This window comes from Carassius carassius, chromosome 41, assembly GCF_963082965.1.
Source record: "Carassius carassius chromosome 41, fCarCar2.1, whole genome shotgun sequence".
NCBI lineage: Eukaryota > Metazoa > Chordata > Actinopteri > Cypriniformes > Cyprinidae > Carassius > Carassius carassius.
Genome location: NC_081795.1, coordinates 15450967 through 15473413, shown reverse-complemented (window position 1 = coordinate 15473413; position 22447 = coordinate 15450967). Strand labels below are relative to the sequence as shown.

General features: G+C 36.5%; 3 protein-coding genes across 6 annotated transcripts; 2 read left to right on the top strand and 1 right to left on the bottom strand.

Annotated features, from left to right (window-relative positions):
* Positions 1–3126: 3126 nt before the first annotated feature.
* Positions 3127–6685, top strand: LOC132123283 (uncharacterized). The gene is made up of 9 exons (XM_059533841.1): positions 3127–3259; positions 3558–3890; positions 4336–4431; positions 4563–4619; positions 4702–4767; positions 5620–5649; positions 5747–5809; positions 5885–5944; positions 6034–6685. The coding sequence occupies exons 1-9, from the start codon at positions 3208–3210 to the stop codon at positions 6258–6260; spliced, it is 984 nt and encodes a 327-aa protein (XP_059389824.1). The 5' UTR covers positions 3127–3207; the 3' UTR covers positions 6261–6685.
* A 1492-nt stretch (positions 6686–8177) lies between these two features.
* On the top strand, positions 8178–14411 carry dhx40 (DEAH (Asp-Glu-Ala-His) box polypeptide 40). Of its 2 annotated transcripts, none has more exons than XM_059533318.1 (17): positions 8178–8534; positions 8710–8855; positions 9236–9355; positions 9664–9891; positions 9978–10044; positions 10227–10358; positions 10466–10565; positions 10696–10782; positions 11051–11233; positions 11324–11404; positions 11761–11918; positions 12825–12939; positions 13041–13149; positions 13233–13324; positions 13401–13470; positions 13585–13813; positions 13891–14411. In XM_059533318.1, exons 1-17 carry the CDS (start codon positions 8285–8287, stop codon positions 14007–14009), a joined length of 2286 nt encoding a protein of 761 aa, XP_059389301.1. In that variant the 5' UTR covers positions 8178–8284; the 3' UTR covers positions 14010–14411. The 2 variants fall into 2 exon arrangements, with proteins under 2 accessions (XP_059389301.1, XP_059389300.1); XM_059533317.1 differs by having other exon boundaries at positions 13230–13324.
* A 165-nt stretch (positions 14412–14576) lies between these two features.
* Positions 14577–22290, bottom strand: LOC132122845 (uncharacterized). 3 transcript variants are annotated; one of them, XM_059533319.1, is made up of 11 exons: positions 21955–22290; positions 17724–17856; positions 17393–17630; positions 16902–17178; positions 16634–16811; positions 16413–16489; positions 16148–16325; positions 15600–15848; positions 15281–15452; positions 15044–15192; positions 14577–14890 (listed from the first exon to the last, which is right to left on the bottom strand). In XM_059533319.1, the coding sequence occupies exons 1-11, from the start codon at positions 22240–22242 to the stop codon at positions 14787–14789; spliced, it is 2043 nt and encodes a 680-aa protein (XP_059389302.1). In that variant the 5' UTR covers positions 22243–22290; the 3' UTR covers positions 14577–14786. The 3 variants fall into 3 exon arrangements, with proteins under 3 accessions (XP_059389302.1, XP_059389305.1, XP_059389304.1); XM_059533322.1 differs by having other exon boundaries at positions 17393–17618; positions 21955–22287; XM_059533321.1 differs by lacking the exon at positions 21955–22290 and adding an exon at positions 21319–21623.
* Between the last annotated feature and the right edge of the window lie 157 nt (positions 22291–22447).

The following is a 22447-nucleotide window of genomic DNA, read 5'->3' as shown; positions in this document are numbered from 1 at the left end:
TTGCCACTGTTGCCTCTGGCTTGCTTAGTTGGGGTCACTTCATCTACAGCGATATTGTTGACTTGATTGCAAATAAATGCACAGACACTATTTAACTGAACAGAGATGACATAACTGAATTCAATGATGAACTGCCTTTAACTATCATTTTGCATTATTGACACTGTTTTCCTAATGAATGTTGTTCAGTTGCTTTGACGCAATGTATTTTGTTTAAAGGGGTGGTTCGGGATTTTTGACATCGGACCTCAATTTTAAGTCAGCCTTGTTGTTATTCATCAGTGGAGACATTTTTTTTTAAAAATTATCCAGTCTTTATATTTGGATAGATAGCCGATGCTAGGCTAGCGCGAGTCAATGGGTATATGTTAGCCAGCCATTAAAAACAGTTTTACCCGCTCCACAGTGCACCAAACGCAAATCAATTTTTTTACCTAGGCAACCGAGTGAGCCGGTCCACACATGACGCAAGTGTATTTACCTGCCGCTGGCATACTGATCATTACTAACCGGAGCAAAGTAAAATTCCGCAGCGGCTGAGAAACTAGTTCCTTTAGGATCATTGAGATGAAAGGTAAGTTTGATTTCTAACATTATTCTCTCAACGGACATTTGCATCGATAGTCTAGTGTTATAATTGATTTGCGTTTGGTGTACTGTGGAGTGGGTAAAACGGTTTTTAATGGCTGGCTAACATATACCCATTGACTCGCGCTAGCCTAGCATCGGCCAACTATCCAAATATAAGGACTGGATAATTAAAAAAAAAAAATGTCTCCACTGATGAATAACAACCAGGCTGACCTAAAAATGAGGTCCGATGTCAAAAATCCCGAACCACCCCTTTAAAGTGCTATATAAATAGAGGTGACTTTGACTTTGACTCAAAACTCGCGTTTGAATCATCATTGGCAAATTATTTAGATATAAAATATGTACTTACAGGCTGTGAGTCAGAAGCGCCAGACTGTCCTTGTGAAGTTTGAACTACTCAACTTAATAGAAACAGCCTCTGTGCCACAGACACATTGTAGGCTACTCTCACAGGAAACAGTCCTCATCCTCCACAAAATGCGCAGCACACATTGGAATATTTGAGTTGGACAATATTTGTTCTGGAACAGTGTTGAAATTCAACTCAACTGATTTCTAGTTTTGTCTTTTTATGGAAGGCCAAACAAAGTAGTTTCGCTTTCACAAGGAAACACACCGCGACTCCACGGTGTGGTGCCAGTGGCAAGAGAGAGAATAAAAGTTACGCCTTTCTTTGCATGAACATATGCGCAGCGTTATGAAAATTTCATACATCATGATGTAGATATGTGGGGCGTGTTAGAATGAGCCGTTTTAGGGGTGTGTGGTTGACAGTTAACTTTTATAAAGAACATCTCTTTGGGTTTAAGACTTTAGTCTTTGCAACTTTACAGATCTTCTTTATGCACCAAGAGCTTGTAACACTCCAAAGAGAAAGGAAAAATTTAAATATCATATGACACCTTTAAATCTTTTCAAAGACAAAATTATGATCTCTCTTTCTCTCTACAAATGCCTGATTTGATGAGATTGAAACAACTTATTTAGACTTAAATTTAAGTTATTTTTTAAACATTTATGTTTATTCTGTTTAAAGGCCTACAGCAGATTCTCTTCTGTTCTTCTGACACTATAGTATAATAACATAAACACTCGCACTAAAAGATGTTTATATGTATATATATATATATATATATATATATATATATATATATATATATATATATATATATATATTAACCAAAGTAATTGAGAGAAAGAAAACCTTATAAGTTATGATTTAAACAGTGTGAAAATATACAAAAGCTGTCACTGGGGTGGTACCTTTTATGCACTAATATGTACACTTTATAATATGAATCTTTAAGTGACCAATATGAACCCTTTAGGTACAAAGGTATTCCTTTTGAAAAGGTACCGCCCAAGTGACATTTTGTCTACCTTTCTTTCTGAGAGTGAGACTCCAGTGTTACTTTAAAACAGGGCTCCTCAAATCTCACCCTGGTTGGCCAATGTGCAACAGAGTTTAGCTCCAACCCTGATCAACCTCACCTACCTGTGATTTTCTAATGATCCTGAAGACACTGATTAACATGCTCAGATGGTTTCGATTAGGGTTAAACCTGAACTCTGCAGGAAAGTGGATCTCATGGGCCAGATTTAAGGATCCCTTCTTTAAAGCCATTTAGAGGAAACACTGGTTAGTAATTCTCAATCTCAACACATATGCTAATGCTGTGATTGTTGCAAACAGATCTTAAAATAACTATGCAGTAAGCATAAAACCTTAGAAAAGGGGAAAACCTGACCTCACATGATCTGCATGTTTGATGTAACAGTAAACATCATTGTTTATAATCAAGAACTTTTTTGCAATAACTTTGCAAAATATGCAAATTAAGGCAGAGATTGCGTAGTTCTCCAACAATATGTCGGATCTGTTATGCAAAGAAACTGTGTGCAGCCTAATTAAATGCTTTGTGAGTGAGTTCAAGAATAATTTTTGGCAATACTGTACTCACTAGTTTTATAACAATGATCTCACATTGACTTTGCTACAGGATGTGGTAAAACTGGAAACCTGTTGTTTGAAAGGTAAGTAACCTCAGAATACACTAATCCAAACGTGAATCTACCTTTATGCTTTAATGTTATCAAATCCATCACAAATCACATTTTTGCAGTAGAGAAACATGTCAGCCACAGGCAGCTAAAAGACAAGTCTGTGAAATTGCAGCCCCAGCATGTTCCAATTTGACAACTTAACTTATAGTGTGACAACATGCCAAGCAATACCTTTGGAGAGGTTCAAAAACATTTTTAAGAATTATTATTAGTATTTTTGTATTTAGTATTTAAGTGCATGTAGAGACTTTAATGTTTACAAAATTACAATTATGTATACATGTACATTTTGCAGACTCATTTTTCACTGTTTGGTCATAGCTGCATCACTAATCTTGCTGTAGAAAAACACTTCAGCCACAAGCAGCTAAAAGACAAGACACTATAGGCTGTGAAATCGCAGCCCCAGGCTGCACATGTAAGAGGCCATGAGTGTGTGTGTGTGTGTGTGTGTGTGTGTGTGTATTTACAGGAAATAACTTGTGGACGTCGTCAGCCTACACATTTTCTTTCTTGGTCTTTGCTTTGACATCTTAAGTGTCATGCATCATGTACATTTTACATTTTTGGATATTTTTTGGTGCTTTGGTTTCTTCAAATGGTAGGTTCAAAATACCAGTATTTATTGTCAATTATAATGTAGTTTATTTGAAATTGGGGATGAAATAATTTGGATGATAATTTTGACTATACTATTATTTATAATAGTATTAATAAAATAATGCAAAATAATAATATAATATTGTCTCTGTGTTAGCAATTCTGATTCTGATATATATTTATTTATTACATTGTTGTGTTTAAAGCTAACAAACTAAATTTCTTTAACATTATGTAATGTTTGGAGTAAATAACTTAATAATTGTTTTTATTTTATTTTTTATCCCTGTCAATTGAAGCTCTGGACCAGTGGAATACAAGATGTATAGATGTCACCGTCAACGCCTCACTGAAATCTGAAGTCTTTCTTCCATGTCACTTTAATATAAACCATTACAATGGAACATTGACAGTGAATTGGAGCCACTCTTCCACTATTGACCGTCTTGTAACGATCATGACTGATGGCAAAATCATCTTTTATAGTCCTAGTGAAGGACGAGTGAATGTTTTTCCCCTTCGGTCTAAACATGGAAACTTCTCCATCCTCATCCATGATCTGCAGTCTTCAGACACCGGCACCTACTTTTGTGAGCTGAACAGTGAATGCTGGAGGGTGAAGATCACTGAACGTCCGTACAGCAAGTTTAGGGGTCTTATTGCCATTAGTACTATATATAACTGCACTAGCATGCATTCAGGTTAAAGTAAATGTATAAAATATATTGCAAGAATAATGGTTTCATTATTTTATTAACTTTTACATTCTCGCAGATGCATGACTTTTTGTTTAACAATTATATGTACTAATTCACAGAAATATGATGTTTAAAAGCATGTTCCAATTTGAAAACTTAACTTATATAGTGTGACAACATGCCCAGAAATAACTTTGGAGATGTTGAAATATACAGAATTATTCTATATATATATTTTCGTATTAAGTATTTAAGTGCATGTACAGACATTAATTTCAACAAAATTAAAATTGTACATGTACATTTTGCAGACACCATGGTTATTAATCAAAACTGTATGATATTGAAACTGTTACATTATAACTAATTTTCTTTGTAGGGATCAGTGAGTCAAACCCCTGGTTCTACTTTGCAGCTGGAGCTGGATTATTTATTCTCTTTTTTATTGCATTCAGCCTGTTGTCAAAGTTCTGTGGTGAGCATTTTTTCTTTACACTTTTTAGATGGTATAATTTTAACAGAATCTATAAAATAAATAAAAATAATAATTTATTGTTATTATCATTGTAATTACTAAAATATATGAAAATAAATAAATAAATACAGGAAAGTGTATAAATACATCATCCAAATCGAATCCAGTTAATGGATTACGGAGTGAAGGTGAGCAGTATAACACTCCTGATAACTACTTGATGTTCTGTGACATTTTTTGTGTTTCTTGACATTTGAAAATCATTTTTAGGTAGTAATTCCCCCGAAGAAACACAGAATACAGAAAGCAGTGAGCATAGAAACAATAACAGGAGGGGTAAGAAACATATCTTAAATGCTTTTCTTACCACCATATGGTCTTCATGGTGATCCTAAAAATGCATATCATTCAAAATATGAATCCAAGACTGCCTGGAATATTTGAGAGAGAGAGAGAAAGATTAGAAAATGTGTTATGTGAAATAAAAAACAAAACAAATATGCATATTGTTTTATTGGGTGAAAAAGATTATTGCATTTATTTGATCAAAAATACAATAAAAACAGTAATATTGTAAAATATTCATAATTATAAATATTTATTATTATTTATTTATTTGATAAGTGTTTACTTGTGATATACATGTATTATATTTATCCAGTATTTAGTATCAGTATAAGATAAAAAAGAAAGAAAGAAATTACTACTTTTATTTGCTTAAAATGTATCAAAATGTGGCAAAAACACATTCATATCATTACACAAGTTTTTTTTATTATTGTTTTTATTTCAAATAAATAAAAGAAATACTTTTTTCAGTTACATGTATTAATTTAAAATATGCTTTTATCCAAAGAGACTTAAAAATGAGGAATGCAACAACCAATGTATGATAAAAAGGAAAAATAAACTGAAGAAGTGTTTTGTTCTTCAAAGTCTCAGACATCGATTAGAATAGTATTTCTAGAACAGGGAGGGAGAAGGACTAGTGAATCATGTCAACATATGATACATTGTTCCTGGTTTCATATGTGCTATGCATTCCATTTCAGAACTTCAACAGACCAAAATTTATATATATATATATATATATATATATATATATATATATAAGTATATGATGTTATGATATGGTTTAGATTACATCAGAATAAACATTTTATTTGTCTGTTGATCTTATTTCTGAAGGTGTGAGGAGGGGCCCTACAACTGTTTATGGTATGAATGATGTATTTTGACTATTTTCACTGTGAACTTAACATAAATGTATTATTTTTCTATGATTTTGGGTAAAATTATAAATGTATATCTGTAGAAAATGACATACACACTCCAAATCAAAGTTCTGCTGTGCAGCAGGGGCAACATCCTCAGAGAGGTGAACCACCATTTTTTTTATTTTATTATATCACTTTACCTGATAAATGATGCAAATCTTATTTTGAAAAAGTAGCCTTCAGAGCCATTCCCGACCCAACAAGAAGTCATGCTTCGGATGCAAAACCATACTACGGTAAACCAATATTTGTGCTTGGAAAAAAAATTGTTAACTGTATATGCTAAGATTAGAAATAATCTGAACATCTGTTTGAAATATTTCAGTCAACCAGGCAGAGCTCTCTATTCCAGTAAATGAAGGCAAAAAACGGAAAAAACAAAAACGTAACTACTTTTCATTCTGCATTAAATCATTTTTTTTTGTTTATGAAAGAAGGTTTATTACATGGTACTTATTCAAACAATTTACTGTAGCTAAAAGTGTAATTATGTTGTTTTCTTTCATTTATCTGACAGATTATCAGTTTAAAAATCCAATATATGCATATTGAAGTGAGACTTTGACAGCAGAATCCAGTTCCACAGAATCAATGTTTCAGTCTGCATAACATAATTGTTAATTATAAACAGTTCAACATCTCAATAAATTCTTATGTTTTACAATGATTCATGTGAATAATTCATTTCATTAAAAAAATCTGTTTGTAAAGTGCATAAAACAATGAATGAAAAATGAATGCTACAGAATTATTATTATCCTTCTGCCTCCTTTGTTTAGCATATTACAAACAGTAATTAACTAATATTAGTTGGTCAGCAAACATACTGGTGAGAACTTTCAGTTTGTCACAAGTTGACATAAAGTTTTCAGAAATTAGCAAATACATTGTTTGAGACTTTGATCTGGAGGCCACTCGTTTTCTGAACATAATTAGTCATAAAATTCTCTCTTTTAATTCAAAATTATTTTAAATTATTTTAACTTGTCTAAATGTACGTCTGCCAATTAGCATTTATTTACAGGAAGTAGCCTAAATAACTATCTGGTTATAAAGGGCTGAATATTTAAATGTATTGTATATTGTATTGTTTTTGTATTTTGAACATATATATAATATGATGCACTCCAAACCGGAATACACATTTTTATCATTTTATACCAGTGGTCTTCAACATGGTGCCCGCGGGCACCTGGTAGCCCGCGTGGAGTCTCTGAGTCGCCCGCCGAGCATGTTCTATAAATAGCCTGAATTGTAATCTTTCATTTTTTTTATGATAATGGCATAAAATGAGAAAATAACTATTGGTGACATTTCATATACCATTAAAACATAATAAAATAATTCAATAATTTAAAATATTTAGAATCTGCACGTCTCTCTATCTCTCTCTTTCTGCGTCTCGTGCGCGCACCTCTCTCTCTCTCGCTCTTCGTGTCGCTCGCGCGCGCGCGCACCTCTCTGTCTCTCTCTCTCGCTCTGCATCTCGTGCAGAGGAGCAGCGTTTTAATTTAGTTAAACACAGATATTATGTTGCTTTTCTAATTTTACATGCAAGTATGTAAAGTATATCATTCAGTCACTATTTCATATTTATGCCGTTGTTCTTTCTCCCTTTCCCCCCGTGATTTTGTATATATCGCGAATATAAGACGACCCCTCATTTTTTAGGAAAAAAAGCCTATTTTAGGACAAAAAAAATTGTCTTATATTCGGGTATATACGGTAATTATATATTCAATAGTCATATTTAACAATATTACAGTTTGTTGTTGTATTTTTCAAAACTTGAAACTTTGTGTGTGTGTGTGTGTGTGTGTGTGTGTGTGTGTGTGCCTATATCAAACAAGTAGCCCTCAAGACTATTTTATCCCTTCAGGGAGCCCTCACTCACAAAAAGGTTGGAGACCCCTGTTTTATACAGTCTTATGATTTTTACACAACAGCTGCTACCGTTGAATACATAGACATATATACGTATATTAAGTCTATGGTTGAACCATAGACTGTATAAAAACAGGTTAAACACCTGCAGTGAACGCAGCAGCCACATGTTCTCCAGTGCTGCAGGTGGCGCTAATGTGTTTTCGTGAGCTGTGTGCGTAAGAAGAGACGAGGGTTCAAACCATGGTTCAAACCACTGATCTATAATATAGACATAATGGTTCAAACGCTAATGTAAACAAAAGGTGGGAAATGATCCGAAACCTTAGAATGGAAAGAATAAATTCTGATGTAACAGAAATTATAAAAAAAAAAATTCAGGAGATAAGAGCTATGGAACTGTTTTTCATTTTCTTAGAATAATCAATATGACTGAGAAGTTTTCTGTGTTAATTTTTGTTTTGTTGATTCATTTTAGTTTTATTTTGTTTGGAATAAAATAAGTACCAGACATTCAGATCCACGCTCCATACCAGTTAGTGGCGGTAATGCACCTTTTCGTCGTGTGCCAACCGCCAAGAAGAAGAACGCTAATGTAAACCAGCCAACAACTTGTAAACAGCATGGCAAAAGGTCTTCCGATAACGCCAGATAACGTGTGATTATGACTTATTAATATTCTGCTGAGCTTTATGAAATTGCAAGAGGTGAAAAATACAGCTGAGCAACGTTGGGAAGTGATACACGGCACACGAACGGCCATAGACATGTCAAAAGCAGAGAAGAGCAGAGAAACCGAGCACAGTGTATCAAGAAAGTTACCTATTTATCAGCACAAAGACAAACTCATTCAGGCAGTGAAGGAAAACACCTTCTTGATCGTAACGGGTGAAACTGGCTGCGGAAAGACCACTCAGCTGCCTCAGTACTTGTTTAAAGCAGGTATGAATGAACATTAACGTTACTAATGAACTGCAGGTCTGTTCGTTTCCAGTGTGTGGGATCCATTCATCTTCTGCAGCATCTCTCTCTCTCCCTCTCTCTCTGTCTCTGTCTCTCTCTCTGTGTGTGTGTGTGTGTGTGTGTGTTTGTGTGTTTGTGTGTGTGTTTTCGTCAGGTCTTTGCAGGAATGGTAGGATCGGTGTGACTCAGCCCAGGAGGGTTGCAGCCATCACTGTTGCCCAGAGGGTGTGCCATGAGATGGGGGTCCGGCTGGGTGAGGAGGTGGGGTACCAAGTGCGTTTCGACGACTGCTCAACAAAGGTACGAGATTACACTCTTATTTAACATTTCAGCGTTTGTATCTCAGAAAAATAGATCCAAAAGCTGTAACTGGGGCAGTAGTTTTGCAATTTTCTATGCTGAAATTTCAATAATATACACTACCGTTCAGTAGTTTGTGTACGATTTGTTCTTGAAAGAAAATTAATGGTTTTATTTAGCGAGGATGCTTAAAATGGATCAAAAGCGACATATACATTTTATAATGTTACAAAAAATATATTTTAAATGCTGTTTTTTTTTTACCTTCTATACATCAAGGGTCCTGAAAAAAAGTATCATGCTTTCAACATTCTAGCCTATTTCAAAATTATGCATTTAGTGTACTTGGTGGAATTTTTAATGTCTTTTTCTCATGTCAGGACACTATGATTAAATACATGACAGATGGCTGTATGCTGAGGGAGATTCTTGCAGACCCCAGTTTATCACAGTACAGCATTGTGATCCTGGATGAAGCCCATGAGAGGAGCCTGAATACAGTATGTGGACTATATATTTGCAATTTGTGGTTTTACTTGGGAAATTACCGTAGTTACATTTTTGGAAGATGTTATCATTTCTTTTATATTTTGTAGTTTCCTTGTATAAAAAAACAAACAACATATATATATATATATATATATATATTTATTTATATATTTATTTATATATATTTATTTATTTATATATATATATATATATATATATATATATATATATATATATATATATATATATATATATATATATATATATATATATATATATTTGTATGCATACATCTTTAATAAAATGGTTTGTTTTGCAGGATGTCTTGCTTGGGTTACTCAAGAAAACTCTGTCAAAAAGGTCCCGTGGTCATAACCCCCCCTTCAAAGTGGTTGTGATGTCAGCAACATTAGAAACGGAAAAGCTCAGCTCTTTTTATGAGAACTGTCCAGTATTCACGATTCCTGGGCGTACATATCCAGTCAAGGAGAAATTCTGTAATCTTATTGGCCCAAAAGACAAAGATAGTTCTGTCTATGTCAAAGAGGTGTGTTGGGACAATATACATTATCATAAACTTTACCTCACTACAAAACTCCAAGACTGTAAATGTGTTCTGTCTGTTATCCACAGGTGGTAAAGACGGCTTTAGATGTGCACACAAATGAAGCAGCCGGTGATATTTTGGTCTTCCTGACAGGTAAGTTCAGCCGAGTACACCACTGTTCAAATCTTAGCAAGAAATTAGTACTTTTATTCAGCACAGACATATTATATGATCAAAAGTGACAGCAAAGGCATGTATAGTTACAAAATGTTTCAGTTTTACAGTAGTTTGCAGATTTTCAGTGGTTTTTAGCCCTGTGCTTGTGTTTTGAACAGGGCAGTCTGAAATCGAGAAAGCCTGTGATCTGCTCTTTGATAAGGCTGAGATCTTAGACTATCGTTATGATGTCCATGACCAAACTGTTGAAGGGCTTCTTATCCTGCCTTTATATGGGTCCATGCCAACAGGTCAGCCTGCCTTTAGATTTGTCTTAAAAGCCGTAACGGAGTGAAATTTTGTGCATAATCACAGAGTGCTCAATACATGTTCTGTGATATTTCATTTTTTTTTACAGATCAGCAAAGGCAAATATTCCAGCCTCCACCAAAAGGTGTGAGAAAGTGTGTGGTAGCGACGAATATTGCTGCAACTTCACTCACAATTGATGGAATCAGGTAGATACAAGTCGTACGATATTGAACAAGCATCATTTTCTCAATGAGTAAAACGGCAGATATTAAAAATGATGTAGTTATGCCCAGAGGAACTCTTGTAGTGTAATTTTTTTCTCTCTCTGTGTTGTAGATATATCGTTGACAGTGGATTTGTGAAACAACTGAATCACAACTCAAATGTTGGTTTGGATATTTTGGAAGTGGTACCTATATCAAAGTGAGTATCCTGTGAAAATCTAGAATTTTTTTTTAAATTTATATAATTTTTTTTATATACCTTTTATTGTTCGTTGAATTGTTTTATTATTATTTTTTATTTATTATTATATGTTTCTGTGAATATTGTGATCAAAATGTGAGTGTGTTATGCTAATTGTACTATACTTCCTGTTAAGTGAGGAATTAACTAGCTTATCCAAACAATAAAAACAATTCCGTTTCTTTTATTGTATTTTAATAAAGGTTCTGATGATGTTTCCACACAGGTGCGAGGCTCAGCAGAGAGCAGGCAGGGCTGGACGAACCTCTGCAGGAAAATGCTTCAGGATTTATAGTAAAGACTTCTGGGACACATGCATGCCAGAGTACACCATTCCAGAGATCCAGCGGACCAGTCTAACGTCTGTCATTCTCACGCTGAAATGTCTCGGTATCCATGATGTGATTAGGTATTGCCAATCTCCATTCCTTTTGGATTGTTTAATTGGTTTGTTAATAATTTAAATTTGAACACTTTTTTTCCAATTATGGTATTTTAGATTTCCTTACCTGGACAGTCCAGAGGAACGGTTTATCCTGACCGCTCTGAAACAGCTGTATCAGTATGATGCTATTGACCGGTGAGTGACAAGCGTTCCACAAACTGTTGCCTGTTATGTGAGGAAAAAAGCTGAGAATACTGTAGAATACTGCCAGCTGCATTTTTCCAGAAGCCCATCTTGCCCTCGGTCCTGCTGATATTCACAGTACATCAATGTGAACGTCAGTGTTCCTGTGGCTCAGTGGTAGAGCATTGCGTTAGCAGCGCAAAAGGTTATGGGTTCGATTCCCAGAGTACACAAATGTTAACCTGAATGCACTGTAAGTGGCTTTGGAAAAAAGCGCATAAATGTAATTAATTTTTTTTATTTAATGGCACATATTGTTCAATGTTTCAGTTCTTAATTGAAGTGCTAATATCGTCTTTTTGTTGCAGGAGGGGTGACGTGACCAGGCTGGGGAGGTTGATGGTGGAGTTTCCTCTTCCTCCTAATCTTACTCGTGCTTTGCTCAAAGCTGCCGCTCTCGGCTGTGAAGACGTCATGCTGCCTGTGGCCGCCATGCTCTCAGTAGAGAACATCTTCATTCGACCAGGTAATCATTTCTGTTTGTCGTCTCACATGTCTGATACATTAAGTCGGCGTGAAATAAATATTAGTGTTTAATTTTGACATTTTTTTGAGCTCCTTTAATATCAAAACTCTGTCTTTTGCTAAAATGAGACAATTCTCTCTGGAGTTGTATGCAGGACATCTTCAATCATTTTGTCCTCTAATGCATGATGATTTCATGCATGATTTCAGCAATCTTACAAAAGCATTACACATCACACTGTGTGACATGGATCTAATAAACTTGGATACAAATATGTATGCAGACTATACAATAATGACACCTAGTGACTTGTGCAGTGTGTTGAAGGCTTAAAACTTTACATCTCAAAATTTAATCAACAGCTGATGAATACAGCCAAGTCCCTGCCCTACATTTTTCTTCTTTTACGACAGTCTGTTACACTTGATGTGCCACAATGCAAAAAATTTATAAATTGTTGCTCCTTCCGATTCATTGCAACTTTAAGGTAGTAACTCCATGTCACATAATCGGTTTTTACTGAGCACATCCTGTTAATAATTATATTTAAAAAATCCTGTTAATGTACTGGTAAAAATGAAAAGATTAACTGATAATAAAATTCTGAAATTATTTTTACATTATGGCCTGAAAACTGATAAATGGCCCATTGTAAAATATTCTTGACTGCATTGTGTAAGTAAATGAGAAACAAAAGACAAACCTAAAACTTTTATAAACGAAATTGGCCATTACTACATTATAATTTATTGTTTATATGCAGACATTCACTATAAGTTATATGGTAACTGATAGTTTTTTCCACAATATTAATATTTGAACAATATTTTGCATTAAAATTAAATGTCCCTTCCTGTTAAATCTAATATATTAGATAAATAAAATGTTGCGTCTTGTTTTTTTTAGGTAAACCAGAAGGACAAAAGGAAGCAGAGATCAGACACAAAGAAATAGCAGCTTGTGCTGGCAGCTCCAATGATTTTCTCATGCTGCTCTGTGTGTTTGAGAAGTGCAGAGCGAGGTAGACCATAGAGACTGACCAAATGACTAAATAAATCCACAGCTCTTAATGGAAATCATGTGAAATGTTGCTATTCATTCTTTCTTTGGTTCTTCTAATAGTGACAATCCATCGGCCTGGTGCAAAGAGCACTGGATCCACTGGCGCGCAGTGAAGTCAGCCTTCAGCGTTGAGACTCAACTGAGAGAGATTCTCCTACGCCTAAAGCAAGTAAGAGTTTCTCTACAACTCTATTTGCTTTTACTGTTATTAGTTGTATCTGTACAACTAGTTCTTGACTGTTTATTTAGCAGAACGACTTTCCACACGAGACGTTTGAAGGCAGCCGGAGTGAACTGCTGCGGCAGTGCCTTTGCCTGGGTTATTTCACCAATGTAGCCAGGAGGTGAGCTCCACACTGTTATTTCATCACATAAAGTCTATTTATTAAAGCCAGTATTAAACTGTACTGTTTTCCTCAGATCTATTGGGAAATCTTTTTGCACCATGGATGGACATGGGTCCAGCGTTCTCATTCACCCCTCATCATGTGTAAGGAAATAAAGCCTTGCAAAAGTTTATTTTTCTCAAATTCATGTAATTTCTAAGCCTGTTTTCATTTTTGATTGTTTTAACCTAACACCCACTGTAACTACTTTTATTCAGCTCTTTGGTCAAGAATTGCATCTGGATTGGATCATCTTCCATGATGTCTTGGTCACCTCACGGGTGTACGTGAGAACAGTTTGTCCCATCCGTTACGAGTGGGTGCAGGACCTGTTGCCGAAACTGCATAAAATCGACGTCTATGAGCTGAGCAGTGTCGCTAGGGAAGAAGTAACCGATGAAGAGATGGCCCAGTGGGAGAAGAAGGAGGCAGCAAAAAGACAATCAGGTGTGTTTGAAGAGGCTGAGCGTTTTGATGAAGTCAAATTGTCATATTTTTGTAACACTTTTTTTGTGTTAAAACAGAAGCCACAGAGGATGCAGCAAAGAAGTTGGAAAAGAGAAACGATGAAAGCTCAATCACAGAAGCTCGTGCTCGCTACTTGGAGCGAAAACAGCATCGGCTACAAAGAAAGGGCACATGAGAGGATCAAATATTCACCACAGATTCTGCAGCTGCTGAATACAAATATGAAAGACTTTATAATCTCAGATTTGAGAACATAATCTCCTTTTACTGCCACAGCACCGGTCCCGGTGGATTTTGAATATGGCTCGAATCACAATATGTAATAAACACATTTTATATCTTTTATGTAAAAAAACAGTATTTTTTTTTTTTTTTTTTGATACTGAGATTTTTACGTCTTACTAGAAGACTACGGGAGGTCGAAGAACAGCTCACATGTTTGGTTGACCATCCTGGATTGTATCCTGTCTGCTCTCTGCAGATACACAGAGCTGATTACGGTCCTCTACATTTGAGAGGAATACACCAGTTAGTTGTGCTTGGTTACTGAAGTTACTAAAATAAGAAATAAAGTCTTGTTTTGAGTCTTGACCGTTTATTCCAACAACCAACCTTGCGTCTAATTTTCATTTAGTAGTGTAGACAGTGTCAAGATTTATTTACATCAGAGAAAAAAAACGTGAAAAAGGTTACAAAACAAGCATTGAAGATGATCCATAGGAGCAAAGGAATATTTGACTAAATATCAATTGTTCAGTGGCTACAGGTATCTCTCCTATCGTTCGTTTGTGAGCTGGTGCTGAGGACTCCTGGGACGCAGAATCCGGGTCATTATTCCAGCTTGTGTGAATTTCCTAAAGAGGAAGGCCACTACGTAGGGTTTAAACTGTTCTCCACAGAAAACAAAGCTGGCAATCACCTCCTCCTTGTCTGGCTTCTCAAACTCAGGGACTCATAGGTCCTCTGGGACAGGGATGGCCAACAGCGCATCGGTGAATGGCACAGGGTTAACGAAGACTTTCTCAAAAATTAGGTCCATCATGTCAGCAACATAACCTGTATCATAAAACACAAGCACAAACTTTTTTTTTCTTTTTAATTGGTTGGGTTTTGTTTTTACTGTGATTTTGTATTTAATTGATTCTTCATCAAGATAAATACATTTTTGAATTCCAAAAGATGTGTTGTTTGAATCGATTTAACCCTTACCAAAGGTCGGCTGTGTCTTTTGAGGTTTAACTCTGCACTCTTCCTTCCTAGACTTTGGAAATGAGATTTTAAAGAGAGGTACACCTTCCGCCGTTTCGGCCCGTGGTCGGTCCACATTTTCATTATAATGCATAGCAGCCAGGTATAGTCTGTAAGTACAAGACAAAATGTGTTAATATTGACAGATATTTTAGGCTACAATTCCCAAAAGTATCGAGTAAACAAACTTTCTTTTACCTGCACAACATCCCAATAAAGGGAAAGACAACATTCTTTGGGGCAAAACGAAGGATGACGGCACGGAAAGCCTCTAAAGATGAAGTTTGGTGGTGGGGGCTCAGTTTTGCAACATCCTTCAGCGTTCTTTTATTTGTCAGCAACTTCTCCAACTTGTAGAAAGCTAGAGTATCTGAAGACAATAAGAAAATATCTTATTAGAAAACAATACAGTGCAGAATATTACAACGATGATCTCAGGTCAATTTCTGAAAGTGACTAAATAACTGTAGTTGTTGGTTTACTGTTTTGACATTAAGCCTGTATATTGATCTAATACCTGCTTGGAGCCATTTACTCTTGTCAGTTGTCTTGCGGATCGCATGCTCGCACTTGGGGTAAAGAGGATCCTCATGTGTATGGACATCTCGAACATGGTTCAGGATCGTGGTCCACTTTGCAATCATCTCTGGTTCGGAGGTTGAGCTAGCTGCAGTCCAGTATATGTGGTTGATGATGCTTTTCATCCACTTCTTGAGTTTCTCACAGTCTTTCTGCTTACTGATTGCTTCCAGTTTCTTGGAAATTCCTTACAATGAAAGCAAAATACATTCCACTTAGATACTTAAGATACTCATAAACTGAGTGATTACTCTATTGTAGCATTTCATAATCATTTTCTAAGCATTCGTTACCATTTACTCACAGTGTCACAATTTCAAATTAAGGACAAGTCTTTTTACCAAATAGGATATTTACACAAGCTAAATCTAACATCAGGTCCTTCTCACCAAAAGTATAACACCAACAACTCAAAGAAAGGAAAAGTTTGGAGTAAAACTGATAGATTTTGTATGGTGTTATGGACTATTGGCACTGACAATATACCTTTTGCCATGTGCCAGACATCGTAGTAATGGGTTATGTTTCTCTCTCTGAGGAACTTCTGTACTCGTTGATGACGATCAGTGACGATGCAATCAAGATTGACGCCACGCGACTCCAGTAATGCTAGACTCCTTTTCAGGCCTTTTTCCATGTGGCAGCTACCACCAACCTCGTTGCTCTGTTAACACAGAAAAACAAATTAACAGAACTTTGCTTTTAAAACTATAACCAATAACGCTTTACAAAATAAATTTTGAAACCTCACCTGAACCAGCTGAATATCCACAACAGTGTTAGTACGGAGATCCATCGTTGCATAACTGCCATACTTTCCAGAGTGACCTGTTTTTGATCAAATAGTTACATCAGTGATCAACATTCAATACTTTGGTATTATGTCTAGCATGTTATTTAGGTCACTCCTTTTACCTTCAAACAATATGTAACCCCTGTATAAACCACACTATTTCAGTAAAGTATCAATACCTGGAGAGTCAGCTCTCATGTCACAACAAACTATCACTTTTTCCTCCTGACTCAGCGACTGCAGATTCACATCCTGTGTGGCTTTCCAGTGGTGAATAACTGCCGGTTCAATGAAAGCTCTGGCATGTCGTTGAAACGTTTCATACCTAAAAAACTGTAGCTTCATTGCCTTGAAGACCTGTTGGTGTGGGGGCATAAATAATACATGTAATTTGATCCAAATTTAAGTAATTCACAGTCAAAGTAACTACAGTTGCACATCATTTACCTTTTCGATTTGTATGAAAGATGCACCACTCAGGTACACGGCGGCAGAAAGGTGCAGATTTCCAGACGGCACGCTCCCAATGACAGGCTGGCTACTCCAGTGTCTTGTAAATGTGCAGCGGGGACACCACTGCTTCACAGACAGGAATGTCCCCAGCCTTTGGGTCCTCACATCACATGCCCGGGTGCAGACTGGACATACATTAAACAACTCCATGATGCAGCTCTCGTACACTATGTACTTTTTGCTGTTGTGGGTGGGAGTGGATGAATTTTCTCTATAATCAAACCACATAGAAAGGAAAACTCATTTTGAGTTAAACAGATTGAGCTTTCATGTGGACTGTAATTTAAACCATCACCCTGTTTGCATCTGGTTTAATAATATTTATGCACATAAACAATCCTAAAAGTAATGCTATGAACAACAACAGACTAATTCTTTATGTTAGAATGCAAGCCACGCATATATCTTCACACTCAGTAACTTACGACTTAAGTGTAGAGTCTAACGAAGCTGTGATGGAGTCAGCGGGATCAGAAGTGGAATCCTGTCCCTTTAAAGCTTCCTCTAAAGAGCTGTGCGCCAATGCATCATCCTTCAGCTGTTCATCGAGGTCTAGACGAGGTCTCTTCAAAGGTGTGGATGACAGGCACAAAGGGTCTGCATTGGACGTCCCAACACCAAAATCTTTGCAGGAGACATTTGCCTGGACACCTGTGGCCAAGTCTGATGAAACAATTAATGAAAGCAAAGAGAAATGCCAGAAAACGTTTACTAACTAGATCAAAAGTAAATGTAGTGAAGGTGGCAGGTACATACCTTCACTTCTAAAGTGGGGCGGCAGAGTCTTTAAGGACAGCTGTGTGCCTACAGTATGTGTTTCCAGGGGGTCTGTCTGGCAGGAAACATCCCTTGAGAGAGGCAGCTGAATACAAGCACTTGATGTGCTGGCCTGTGTAGAGACAGTGAGGTCAAATTAGTGCTCAATTTATTACTTTGTATATATTCCAGGTGCAAGTTGTAATAGGATAGAAGATAAGCATGTTTACTGAATAACAATAATACTTAAAATTCTATCTATGAAAATATTAAAGAACATTATTTTTTTATACATATTTTCTCCTATTATAAGATTTTAAAGTATCTTCTACAGAATGAGTCATGCAACATTGAAACAAGATGAGAGTGAGTTAATTTTTATAATTTAAATGAATTGTCTTTTTATAATGGACACATTTTTCTTTGTTTTATTTAGATACCGGTAAGTCAAATACAGAGCTTAACGGTTTAGAGAATCTGAGAAAGAACTACTAATAATAAATACTATAATAATGAATATCATATCTAAGCATACATTGTGTTTGAAAATAGCATAACGTTTTCATTCATAAACGTATAATTTATCTACAGGTGTACTTGTGGTCACTGTACTAGGCTGTCTCCAAGAGAAAACTTGTGCTGTAGAGAAGTGGCACAGGTAAACGCAACTTGACACTCAATTCACTGTATTGCAATTCAGTATGTAATCAGTCAAAATACGTGTTTTACCATATGTAGGTTTTGGGCATGTTTCCATTACACACACACACACACATATACATACATATGTGTGTGTGTGTGTATGTATGTATATATATTATACACCTTTTATTTTATTATTACTTTTAATTCCTAACATGTAGGTGATGCACAGATGTGAGCAGGTTGGTGGGGCAGCATGCATAACTGCTCATCCAGGTTTTGAACCTGTCGCCCTAAACACATTTGTTTTGCAAGCTGTTTATGGCACATATTGCCAGCTCTATGGTGACATGGAGAACACAGTCTCAATAGGTTAGTAACATTCTTACCTGGTGTTAACTAAACATAATTTCACAGATTAACATACATTTACAGTACAGGTAGCATTTTAGTATTTTATGTAATGATCCATAACAAGTTAAACTAAAGTTTCAATCTCAGTTGCTACAGACACCTGGCCTATAGGAATTTTGTCCGGTGGTGCTGGGGGTACCTTGGCCGACACATTCAAGAGGGTCTGGCTGCAGACTTGCACTTGCACTCTCAGACACTTGCACTTCCGCTAGTGACATCACTTGCAGTCTTTATTTTTATTTAAATTTTTATTACTTTTTGTTTGAATTTCCCAACATTTTATAACAGTAGCCAGGTGGCGAAGACAAGAAAAAATAAACTAAATTACCATGTCACTTGCAATCGCCACTTGCCCTCTCTGCTACCTGCCACACTGTGGTGGTGATTAAATGATTAAACCTAATTTAGTAATATAACGTACAGGGTCCTGCAAGAAAAAGACAAGACTGGCAAATCCGTGGCCAGAACAGCAGAATATGAACGCTTGCGCAAAGTTTCTCGCTAAGCATTTTCCTCCCGTAGAAAAACAAACACTTGACATGGCTTAATGTATTAAGATGCTATTAAAATATCAAATTAAATATACAGTTCATTATTTTAATGTATACATATAGAATATTTCCTCACATACCGCAAAATATGGCATAATGGACTAAGATGATAAAGGCCAAACTCAATATGCTTCTCTACATTATTAAAATACATTAAAATTATTAAAATAAAAGCAGGTGAGCCCAGAATAAATGCAACACGCAAAGTTTCGCGTTAAGCATTTTTTCATATAAAATACACTGTCTACAACTCGTTTATTTCACTGTCTTGGTCCATTGAGATACATTATGCATTTTATTTATAATGATTTTCTATAGGAGGAAAACGTTTAATGTACAATTTAACGCACTGCGTTCTGTACTCGTCTGCTTGCCTGTACGGAGTTGATCCTTTTAAAATCACTTAATGCATAATGCACGTTCATATTTGCTGGTCTGTATATCCGTTGAGTCAACAACTAGACATATAGGCTAGGCTTACTGAATTGTTTTCATCATATTATGTCTGTTATTAAGCCACATTAAACATTTTGCTGTATGGGAGGACAAAGTTTGCGCATTGTGTTCATAGCCATCTGCTTGCCTTGTAGTACATTAAATGATAACTATATATCGAATTTGGTCTTTTAATTGAACTTAATGAATCTTAATACATTTTGCCATTATTAAGTGTTTGTTTTTTTTTCTACAGGAGGAAAACGCTTAACGAAAGACTTTGTGCATTGCGTTTATATTCTGCCGGTCTTGTCTTTTTCTTGCAGGACCCTGTAAATTATAGTAGTAGGCCTACTAATTTAGTTTTAATCGTTTAATCATCACCACAGTGTCTTGTCTCCATTGGCAACGCACGATTCGTGTCGATTGCAAGTGACGTCATAGGTAGCGGTGAGTGCAAGTGGCGATTGCAAGTGACATAAGCTGTGTCTCATTTAGAAGGCTGCGCCCTCCGAAGGTTGCATTCAAAGGCTGCATACGTCATCGAGGTTGTCTCATTTCAGAAAAGCAAGTAGCACACTCCGAATGCGACCTTCGAATGCGACCTTTTTTCACAGGAATTCGAAGGATGCATGAGGTGTATCCTTCGCTGCTACAGATAACCCACAATTCTTTGCGTCGCCATAAATAACCGTTGTTTATTTGAAAAAATGGCGGCAGCAGATCTACACACAAGCAGAGATGTGGTGTTTAAATGTAAGTATTTTAAAGTTCTTCATTTTTTAAAAATTGAATTACAAGTGTGGTCAACATGATTACAAGTGTTTAGCTCCTCAAACATTGAATAAAATAAAACAAGTAAAAACTTTTTTTTTAAGTTACTTTCCAAATTTAGAAATTATTTTCCTAATATTTTTTTCTTTAACAAGTGTGAGAGCGCAACGACGCTATGTGTTGGCATAGCAACGTGATACTTCCCGTTTCCTTTTCCTTCCATCCTACGAAGGCCTTCTCGTTTAATCCCAGGGTTAAGGACACTCCGTATACGCATCCTAGAGAGGATTCGACCTCCAGAGGATGCGACCTCCGGAGGACCGCATCCTTCTAAATGAGACACAGCTATTGTAGTTTCTTTTTTCTAGTCTTCACCACCTGACTACATTTGTAAAATGTTGAGAGATTCAAACAAAAAGTTATCAATAACAAAATAAAAAAATAAAGACTACTACAAGTGACGTCGCTAGCGGAAGCACAAGTGTCTGAGAGTGCAAGTGCAAGTCTGCAGCCAGATCCTTCTCGACACATTAGGGTGGTGATTCCCTCGTGTGCTGTTACCCGCATCAGAGAGCAGTTCCCTGACAACACTGGAACCTTCAGGTTTTCAACCTCCTCCCCTTGACTAAAATAAAGAACTGAACATTTAAATTTTTCCATGAAATATCAAATATTTTAATAACGAGTGCTTATTTAACAAAATGCAAGTAAAACGATCAGTGCTTATTTAACAAAATGCAAGTAAAACGATCAGGTTTAAATTTTAGACACACACATACCTCTGAAAGGATAGAAAAGTCCTCGGGACTTGGCACCGCATCAATCGCAAGACGCAACTTGCATTGGTAGTCAACAAGGCCAAAGTCCACCATTCTCCAATTCTCGAAGCTCTCTCTCGAAAAATGTTTGCTGCACACATATAATCTAGATGTGTCCGTGGTTGATGGCCAACCAACCGCCCGCAGCCAGAGTCTAGCCCTAGCAGCATCGCGGGGAAACATATGCAAACCATTCGCACTTTTGCACCACGAAAACAAACACTTGCGTCCCATGATTGCCTCACTCATCTACTGGGCGATATCACAGCTTGCTTGACATGTTCTGTCGTTGGAAAGAATTAATAATTCTGAGACACCGATGAGTCATCAAAGTACTATCGTGCTCTGCCACGTCACAGGCTGAAGATTTTAAACCCGGAAGACGAAAACAGCGTATAAAAACTCAAATTTAACCCCCCCCCCCCTCCCCCTCCCCCTCCCCCTCCCCCTCCCCTACTATTAAATCTAACAGATGCTAACATTGTCTTCAATGGTGTTCAACACACATACCTCTGTTAAAATCTCAGAAATTTTGGTTTAGGGTTTCATGACCCTTTAACTTTTGACAAATCATAAATTGTATATATGATCACTCACCTCAAGGCGCCGCTGCGGTGGTGAAGTCCTTGCAGGAGGAGTAACGTTAGCGTAAGGCACTGCGTTGCTTTTCAGCACGAGCTGTGTGGAGAAGCCCATTTCCACCTGCATTGCGTTGGAGAAGCAATCCCGCGTAAAATGCAGTTTGCACACTCCAGCTCTAGGCGGGAACTCGCGGTCTTCCAGGCCGAGTGCATGCAACCACTGGCGCCTAATTTTCAAGTCTGCTGGAAAACTATGCAGTCCAGCAGTGCTGTTGCAACCAGCAACACTACACCTACGTACCATCCTGACCACTGTACTAAATGTAAATACAGATAAATCTACGCTAACTAAGCTATCCTAACTGATGCAATACTATGCTACTAACTAACTATGCTTCTAACAATACTAATGTTACACTAACAACTATGCTAATTTACTACATAGGCCACACGAAATATTCTAAATAACTATATAAATGCTATGCTAAATAGATGCTTAAAATATTCTA

Bases quoted from the DNA above. Each gene is read 5' to 3' on its own strand.
- LOC132123283 (XM_059533841.1), top strand. From the start codon at position 3,208: ATGTACATTTTACATTTTTGGATATTTTTTGGTGCTTTGGTTTCTTCA. The intron at 4,768-5,619 runs GTAAGAAACATA...TTATTTCTGAAG, and splicing joins TAGAAACAATAACAGGAGGG to GTGTGAGGAGGGGCCCTACA. The intron at 5,945-6,033 runs GTAAACCAATAT...GAAATATTTCAG, and splicing joins GGATGCAAAACCATACTACG to TCAACCAGGCAGAGCTCTCT.
- dhx40 (XM_059533317.1), top strand. From the start codon at position 8,285: ATGAAATTGCAAGAGGTGAAAAATACAGCTGAGCAACGTTGGGAAGTG. The intron at 11,405-11,760 runs GTGAGTGACAAG...TTTTTGTTGCAG, and splicing joins CAGTATGATGCTATTGACCG to GAGGGGTGACGTGACCAGGC. The intron at 11,919-12,824 runs GTAATCATTTCT...TGTTTTTTTTAG, and splicing joins GAACATCTTCATTCGACCAG to GTAAACCAGAAGGACAAAAG.
- LOC132122845 (XM_059533319.1), bottom strand. From the start codon at position 22,242: ATGGTACGTAGGTGTAGTGTTGCTGGTTGCAACAGCACTGCTGGACTG. The intron at 15,849-16,147 runs GTATATTGTCAG...TTTCATTGTAAG, and splicing joins TGTCTGGCACATGGCAAAAG to GAATTTCCAAGAAACTGGAA. The intron at 15,453-15,599 runs GTATTAGATCAA...TATTGTCTTCAG, and splicing joins GAGTAAATGGCTCCAAGCAG to ATACTCTAGCTTTCTACAAG.